Genomic DNA, 9,096 nt, shown 5'->3' with positions numbered 1-9,096 from the left:
CAATATTTTTTCGAAGACAATGATTTGTTAATACGAGGTATTGCCTCCCCTAGCCTGAATAACTGCTTCCATTAGATTTTTCATTGTAGAAATATTTTTTTTTACAAACACTTGCGGTATGCTGTCCCATTCTTTCGTTGACTGCGGTTTGGAGCTCTCTAACCCTTGTATCTATGGTCGAGTCAAAGTAATTACTTGAGTAAAAGTCGTTACTTAAGTAGTCGTTTTTATACTATAAACAAGAATTTGAATGAAGTAAGAACTGTCAAAAGTAAGAATACTTGGCCAAGTAATAGTCGTCAATTTCACTACTTAAGTAACGTACAGTGCTCAGCCAATGCAATTTTAGTACATTTTTAGGTTATTTCATTAACTGTCTGTCGGTCTGTGGCATTATTTACGTTTTGTTGTGCAAAATAAAACAGAATTCGTATCATAATGGAACAAATAGATACTTTATTTGCAAGTTTGGATAATGTAACTGCTGATCCATTGGAAGAAGTCGAAAATAGTATTCGTGTAATTGAACCCCGAGTATACAAAATTTATTTTCGCGATAGAGACCCCCTTCATGAGTATACAGAATCAGATTTTAAGAAGAGATTTCGTTTTGGAAAAAATGTCGTTATGAATGTAATATTACCAATGATTATCGATAACATTCGCTATGAAACACAAAGAGGTCTTCCTATCTCCCCAGAATGTCAATTCCTTACAGCATTAAGGTTTTATGCTACAGGTAACTTCCAAACCGTAAGTGGAGACCTCATACATATATCCCAATCAACAGTTTGCAATATTGTACAAAAAGTAAGTCGCTCATTAGCTCATCAAATGCATAGATTCATCAAATTTCCAAGATCAGAAACAGAGTTAAAAAGAGTGCAGGATGACTTTGAATCTATCGGACGTATAGGAAGATATGGTGGACTGAAGAATATTATTGGAGCATTGGATTGCACCCATATAAAGATATCCAAACCCCAAGAAATAGAACACACCGAAGAATACCGCAATAGAAAAGGTTACTTTTCTTTGAATGTTCAAGTTGTAGGAGGCCCATATTTGTAAATATTTGATATAGTCGTACATTGGGCTGGAAGCACTCATGATAGTCGCATTTTTCGAAATTCCATGTTAAATGTCAAATTACAGAATAATGAAATTCAAGGTACGTTAGTTGCCGATGCAGGTTACTCATGCACAAAACATTTACTTACTCCAATATCTAATTCTTCAAGTCCAGCTGAAGAAAGATACAACAAGGCGCAAATCAAGACTCGAAACACAATCGAGCGATTATTTGGGGTATGGAAGCGGAGGTTTCCATGTTTACAAAGAGGTATGGCTACAAAACTAAGAAACACGGCTAACATTATTGTTACGGCCCTAGCCAGTCCAGCAGAGCCTCAGAGATCGGGGCCCATCAGCGACCTCCCGGCGGACTGCCTAGGGTCGGGTACGGAATACCTATGACGATCAGGATATGCGGCGTGAGCAATCCAATACAAAAAAGGGGTTGAAAAATAAGAAGGAAATTGCACTTACCTTCGAAGGGCAGCTAGGGTCTATTGGGATCGAAGATCGCCAGGGAACGTGTATAGGTCGTGTGGTGTGGTGTGACGTTAAGTGTAAGATAGGTGTCCTGACAGTCCCCGAGAAGGAGGCCCCAGGCCCCCAGACTTCGATAGTGAGTAGACACTCCCAGTCACTCGCCAGCAGACACGTCACAGAATTGATTATAACGAAATAAATAACTCAGTCAATACACAAGCAGTTACAGTCACAAGCACAGCAACAAATATTTACAGTTACCAAATAAACCGTTAGATATATTCACAGGACCGCGTGCGGTCACGCCAGCAAAGAGTCCAAACCCAACATTGGGGTTCTCACAAAGCTACACAGAAAATTGCGTTCGTGCAGAGCGAACTCGAGACCTTACAGTTAAGTTATAAGTACAGCAATTAAAACGGTAGCAGTAAAGTAAGTAAGTAAGCAGTTAATAAACCACGAGGCACGCGCAAAACAATAAGTCCAACAATAGGAACTGGCCGGCCGTCGAGCAGCGATACGGCCACACCTTGCAGAGCGGACGCGAGACTATATTCGCCGTATCGAGCAGCGATACGTCCGCTACCGTGAGAGCGGAATCGAGACTGTTCGCCGCTAAGCGGCGCGGGCGACGGCGACGGCGGGGGGCCGTGCCACCTGGCGATATCACCGATGAAGCCCATACAGAAAAAAGCGTCGCTAACGCAGCGAAATGGTATTACAAAATCATAAGTAATAAATGACAGAGCCACGGTTAAACTAAACCCTAAGGCAATCGCTCTAAGGCGCGATTTGGCCTAAACAATCCCCCGTCCCGGACAGAAGGGCATTATGTCCGCGAGCAAATCGGTAAACGAAACAGGGTCGGATCGGATCAGGTCAGGGACCCCACGGCAAAAACAAAACAGCTAAGTGCGGCCACAAAGGCTTCAGTGCTGAGGGCACTTACAAGTTTCAGATGAACGGCCTTAGTGGAGAGACACACGAACACGCACAGGTAGGCTCCATGTGAGCACGCGTTACGAAAGCAGGACGACTTGACTAAGACAGGGCCAGCGAAATTAGTTCCGACTCCAGCGAATGGTCGGATGGCAGTGACGCGATCGGCTGGCAAGTCGCCCATCATAGGGTGAGAAATGGCAGCCTTCAGTTTGTAGCACGGGATACATTTAAAGATGACGCTCCGGATGGTGCGTCGGCCCTAAGACAGGGCCAGCAAATTAATTCAGCTCTTCCCCTAGGAGCGGGAGGCTCCAGGCCTCCGATGCCAAACATTCGACGTGATTCAGAGCTCCAGGGGAGCCCTAGTCTTCCCACCAACCAAATAGAGGCCACACAATGTTGTGAACCCGAGTCCAACAAGGCGTGAGATGTTAGACAGTCGCCCTTCGGGTTGTACACCTGCACTGAGGCTGTCTGCAAAAGGACAGTTTGACAGCTTAAAGGCTCAGTGGAGGTGGCCGTGGTGGGAGATAGGGCGGCAGCTACCTAGTTGGAGCTGCCTCCATCGGACCAGTCCTCGCGCCGGGGGTCCTCGTAGCGGCAGTCAGGTGACAACTCGACCACCGGCGGCGAGGTAGCGCTAATCGGAGAGGCCCGGAACTCAGAGGGCCCCGGCCTCGCGGGCCGGGACAGGTAAGAAGTCCTAGGGACCTGGTAAGGTCGCCGACTCCGACCAAGGGGGGGAGGGTGGCGCTCCAATCGCGGCCACTTAGCTAAGGGAGGAGACAGTGGTCTTGACGACAGCTGAGTGGCGGCGAACTCTCTCTCGACCCGCTGAGGAGGGGGGGTGCAGACCCCCCCGCCCCTGGCAGGGTGACCCCCCAACTGCTCAGGGGAATGTCCCCTGTTCAAGCCGGGGGAGCAGTGGTTGGTGGGCGAGCGAGAAGCGTCACGCGCCAGAGGGGGCTGACTAGCGCCCCAGCCCGTGGCAGAGGCGCGGTCGGAAGGGGCGCGAGGAGGAGCGCTGAACGGGCCCAGGCACAAGACCTCATGATGAGGACCCGAGCAGTGCGGACAGGGCCGCTGGTGCGGACAGTCCCTCTGAAGGTGCCGCTCCAAACAGGAGAAGCACCAGCGGCGTTCCCGAGCTATGGTCCGCCTCGCCTTTGCAGGCTTAGCCCACAGCTTCGGGCAAGCCGCGGATCGGTGCTCAGACCCGCGGCAGTAGTTGCACGGAGGAGCCTCCCTGGCCACTAGGCCGGTATACGTAGGAAGAGGGCGGCGCCCTCCTGAAGAAGCTCCAGTAGGCTTCTGCGGAGTCGGCTGTGACCTCCCGGGCGGGTTCCGCCTTTCAGGTGCCCTGGAGGTGTCGGCGGCGCCCGCCGCGTTTGCGACCTGCCTACACTGTTGCTCTAAAAAGAGCAGCAGGTCTCTAAAAGACGGGATATGATCCGCTCCGTCCCCGCCATAACTCTCCTCAAAATGGATCCGCAGATCGAGGGGTAGGCGGGACAGTACGAGGTGGAGCAGCAAAAAAGAACCTCCGGCCCCTTCGTCGACCGGAAGCTCCAGGCGCCTCAGTGAATTGCACGCGACTACGACAGGATTAATAATATCCTGACGTAGCCTCGTCCTGTCAGTCAGTAGCGGAAGATTCAGAAGCTGTCGGGCATATTCGTCAGCCAGCAGCCGGGTGTTTGCGTACCTCCTCTCGAGGAGGTCTCTTGCGATCAAATAGGAGTTGTCGGCCAACTTCAAGTGACCAACGACCGCAAGGGCCTCCCTTTCAAGAGAAGAGAGCAGGTTCGCCATTTTTTGACCGAGGGACAAGTCCCCCCGGGCGTGGACCAAGCTATCAAAGAGGTCTATGAAGGCCAGCCACTCACCAATAGCACCCGAGAACTTGGGCAAGTCCAATGTGGGCAACTTACCTAATAGCTCAGCTTGAGCTGGATTCCGCCGCGGAGACTCCAGTTTCGCCAGACCCTCCATCTGGCTCTCACGCGCCTCATGCGCCAGCTTGCCCCTTGCCTCAACCAAGTCGTCCGTGAAGTCGACGAATTGCTCATAATCCCGACGAGCGGAGTCCTTGACTCCGCTATCCACATCCGCAGACAAAAGCTCAGTGTATGCGCTCTCGACCAAGGCCAGTCGATCCCGAACCTGATCCGCTCGCTGCGCTAAATTATACACTCGGTCGGCGCGCCCGATGAGTGTGTGGGCATGCGCCGCCCAGCGCAGCTGCTCCTGAATTATCAGCGCAGGTGCCTTGGGTTGCTTGTGAGACGGCATCATATATAACGATAAACAAATGCAGTGATATAAATTCCAACAACCAATACAGCAATAAAAAATACAGATACAAATCACAGCAATAATTACAGTAATAACAGTAAGAAAATATAAACAGTAAAAAAAATATAAACAGGGATGTGCCACACAGGCTAAACCTACCCGAAGCTACTCAAAATACAATACCCTAAACAAATATAACCCCTATCAGTTAAACTCACGCAGCTCAAGGCGTGGGAACCACGCTCTGCTACCAAAATGTTTTTTTTTTTCCAACCACGCTCTGCTACCAAAATGTTACGGCAACCACGCTCTGCTACCAAAATGTTACGGCCCTAGCCAGTCCAGCAGAGCCTCAGAGATCGGGGCCCATCAGCGACCTCCCGGCGGACTGCCTAGGGTCGGGTACGGAATACCTATGACGATCAGGATATGCGGCGTGAGCAATCCAATACAAAAAAGGGGTTGAAAAATAAGAAGGAAATTGCACTTACCTTCGAAGGGCAGCTAGAGTCTATTGGGATCGAAGATCGCCAGGGAACGTGTATAGGTCGTGTGGTGTGGTGTGACGTTAAGTGTAAGATAGGTGTCCTGACAGTCCCCGAGAAGGAGGCCCCAGGCCCCCAGACTTCGATAGTGAGTAGACACTCCCAGTCACTCGCCAGCAGACACGTCACAGAATTGATTATAACGAAATAAATAACTCAGTCAATACACAAGCAGTTACAGTCACAAGCACAGCAACAAATATTTACAGTTACCAAATAAACCGTTAGATATATTCACAGGACCGCGTGCGGTCACGCCAGCAAAGAGTCCAAACCCAACATTGGGGTTCTCACAAAGCTACACAGAAAATTGCGTTCGTGCAGAGCGAACTCGAGACCTTACAGTTAAGTTATAAGTACAGCAATTAAAACGGTAGCAGTAAAGTAAGTAAGTAAGCAGTTAATAAACCACGAGGCACGCGCAAAACAATAAGTCCAACAATAGGAACTGGCCGGCCGTCGAGCAGCGATACGGCCACACCTTGCAGAGCGGACGCGAGACTATATTCGCCGTATCGAGCAGCGATACGTCCGCTACCGTGAGAGCGGAATCGAGACTGTTCGCCGCTAAGCGGCGCGGGCGACGGCGACGGCGGGGGGCCGTGCCACCTGGCGATATCACCGATGAAGCCCATACAGAAAAAAGCGTCGCTAACGCAGCGAAATGGTATTACAAAATCATAAGTAATAAATGACAGAGCCACGGTTAAACTAAACCCTAAGGCAATCGCTCTAAGGCGCGATTTGGCCTAAACAATTATAATAGCTTGTGCGGTCTTGCATAATATAGCTATAGAAACAAATGACCCCATTGATGATTTAGAAATGCAAACAGACATAGAGGCGATATAGGCTAGCACAACAACTACTCTTGGAACAAGCGATGGCATGGTTCTTCGGGCTAATATTATTACACGAGATTTCACATAAAAAAAGCTTTAAAAAGAACTGTTTAGTAATTACAACAAGAGAAAAACCATTATGTACTTAATTTTTTATTAAAGCCTTATTCTAACAATTGTCTCTCTTTAATTTTTAATTCTATAGCCCAAATTTTTTCCTTATGTTCCCTTTCCATTATTTTTATTTTTAATTTTTCTTTATGCATTTCTTGCTGGTGTTGTAATTGCTCTTCTAATAATTTTACTTTTAATAAATCAATTTTATTCATATATTTCTCCCCAAAACTACTTTTTTTCAATGGGGTTTTCATTGTGAAGAGTTCACTATGTTTTTTTAAATTTTCCTCTGATATGCACTGTGTAGATGTACTCGGTGTAGATGTACTTTCTTTTAAGGTCATTTCTATTGTTTTATCAGGTAAATCGGGAATGTCCGCATAACAATTAGTGTTCTTGCTCCATGCCTCATCGTTTTCATCCCCAAGTTTCACCAATGAACCTATTAATAGAATTAAATAAGATTAATTTAATTTCAATCACAATATATTTTAACACAATCTATGTTAAAGCAATAATCATAAATGTATAACTATAAATACCATTTATGTCACTGTCCACATCCACTTGTACATTCGTCAAAATATTCTTATCAATATCCATGACTTTTGCATCTATGGGATTCATATCATCCACTAATGGGCCTCCACCAGTCATGAACCTTACGTTTTCTTTGGTTTTAGCTTCTCTAGCCTTGGCTTTCATATTATACCACAGCTTAAGAAGTTGTTTCGTGGCTGCCTGTAATAAAAAACACAATATTAGTTATTAAGGACATATAATGTAAACAAATTAATTAATTAAAACTATGGATTACTGTTTTAGCTAATGAAAAGGTGAAAAGAATTGATCTCATATTAAACCTTAAATGTAATATACTATGGATAAGTATTGTATTTATAAATTAAAGGAAACCAGAGCAGCCAGACTAATGTTACTATTACCTATGAAATTGGAAAAAATACAGAAATGGCAGAAGCCGGGATCGACGATTACTTTAATAAGAGCCGTGGTATTTTAGCAATGTAAAAAGAGCAAGTATAAATGTTATAAATTACAATCATAAGGTGGTACTTACTTTTTGAGTGACGATTGGAGATGATTTAAAGTCATTCCTTATATTCTCCCAGCAATTCTTCTTTTTAAGAGCACTGATTGCGTTAGTTTTTTTGCACGACAGTATCTCATCATATTTTTGAATGATATTTAAAAATAAATCCTTTTCTAGTGACGAGAAAGGTTTTTTCCTCTCAACACTCATTTTCTTAGGACAAAGTACTAATTTTTACTAAACAAATTAAACAACAAACAACTAAAAATTTTAATGAATTACAATAAACCAATGTTCATATAACATGACTTACTACACTCAAGAACGTTTCATTTCACACAAACTTGTAATGAAAGAAACTTAATTTTTTTATTTTCTAGCATCTGATGAATTAAAAAATGTACTAAAATCATTTAAAAATAAATGATAATCATTTGTAATGTTATGTGTGTGTTGTGTGCAAAGTTTTTATTTCGTAATTAACATATATTTTACAATTGAAATTAAATACGGAACGTAAGACAGCATTGTTGCCAAATTTAACATAACCTTAAGTCGAAAGTATTACTTATTACTTTTCTCAAGTTAGTAATGAAGAGTACTTGACTATAAAATATGTTTCTTAGCTCATTCAGAGTTTCCTCAAGTAATTGCTTAATTAAGTAATTACTTAGAAACTAGTAATGACTCGATTATAGATACGAGTGTTAGACTTGTCGGCGGTGCGTTTCTTGCCCTTACTCTTTTCTTTAGATCATCCCATAAGTGGTCAATAGGATTGAGATTAGGGCTTTGAGCAGGCCACGCCATAACGGGTATTTCAACCTCCTCCAAGTACTGGCGTATTATAGCGGCGGTGTGTGATCCTGCGTTATCATGCATAAAAACGAAATTTGCGCCAATAAATGCGGAAAAGGCCACAACATGTTCTATCAGGATTTCCTCGATGTAACGTCGGGAAGTCAATCCTCCCGATCGACGGTCGGTATCGGACCCTGTGATGAACACAAGTTCGGTTTTCGCTTCCAGTGACATGCCTCCCCGAAACATGCACGAACCACCGCCGTATGAGACCCGTTCGGAGATGCAGCACTGAGAAAAACGCTCACCAGATCTTCGATAGACTCTACTCCGTCCGTCGTTACCATGGAGTCGAATCCTGGTTTCGTCAGAGAACAGTATTGTCTTCCATTGATCCATTGTCCAATTTAGGTGATTTCGTGCAAATTGAAGGCGCGCTTGTCTGTGTACTGGGGTCAATTTTGGGCCAGTTGCTGCTCTGTGCGCTATCAGGTCTCCTTCGGCTAGTCCTCTTTTAACCGTCCACCGACTAAATTTCACTTCTCTAATTTCCTGGAGTTGCTGTCCGAGTTGAACTGCATTTAACCGGCGACCTCGCTGTGATGTCACAAGATAACGATCATCGGGCTGAGTTGTCGCACGTTTTCGGCCTGATCCTGGTCGCCTGGTAAAGCTACCAGTTTGTTGATATCGCTCGTATACACGTCGAACAGCATATCTGCTAAAATTTAACTGACGACCCACTTGACTTGCGTTCTGTCCAGCTTCAATTAGTGCAACCACTTGAGATGCTGCTTCCAGTGTGGTATCCATTTTCTTGTTCAGAATGATGACTTATTCGGTAAAGGACCTTTCTGACTGAAAGTTGAAATGTAAATCATGTCATTTCAATCATCCCTTAACCTTTTATACCTGCTCAAAGTCTTACAAACCGAACTACCCGAACGAA

The 9,096-nt window shown here is 45.1% G+C and overlaps 1 protein-coding gene and 1 pseudogene across 1 annotated transcript; one reads left to right on the top strand and one right to left on the bottom strand.

Moving 5' to 3' along the window:
• Positions 1 to 438: 438 nt before the first annotated feature.
• The window catches only part of LOC123662770, an 85,760-nt pseudogene continuing 77,102 nt past the window's right edge, over positions 439 to 9,096 (top strand).
• On the bottom strand, positions 6,319 to 7,259 carry LOC123662989. Its single transcript, XM_045597753.1, has 2 exons — positions 6,838 to 7,259; positions 6,319 to 6,737 (listed from the first exon to the last, which is right to left on the bottom strand). The coding sequence occupies exons 1-2, from the start codon at positions 6,998 to 7,000 to the stop codon at positions 6,343 to 6,345; spliced, it is 558 nt and encodes a 185-aa protein (XP_045453709.1). The 5' UTR covers positions 7,001 to 7,259; the 3' UTR covers positions 6,319 to 6,342.

The sequence above is a fragment of the Melitaea cinxia genome, chromosome 19, assembly GCF_905220565.1.
Source record: "Melitaea cinxia chromosome 19, ilMelCinx1.1, whole genome shotgun sequence".
NCBI lineage: Eukaryota > Metazoa > Arthropoda > Insecta > Lepidoptera > Nymphalidae > Melitaea > Melitaea cinxia.
Note: the sequence above shows the minus strand (reverse complement) of the source record. Positions and strands in the feature narration are given on the sequence as shown.

Excerpts from the sequence above, each read along its gene's own strand:
- LOC123662989 (XM_045597753.1), bottom strand. The coding sequence starts at position 7,000 with ATGAAAGCCAAGGCTAGAGAAGCTAAAACCAAAGAAAACGTAAGGTTC. Across the intron at positions 6,738-6,837 it reads TGTGGACAGTGACATAAATG|GTTCATTGGTGAAACTTGGG; the intron begins GTATTTATAGTT and ends TTCTATTAATAG.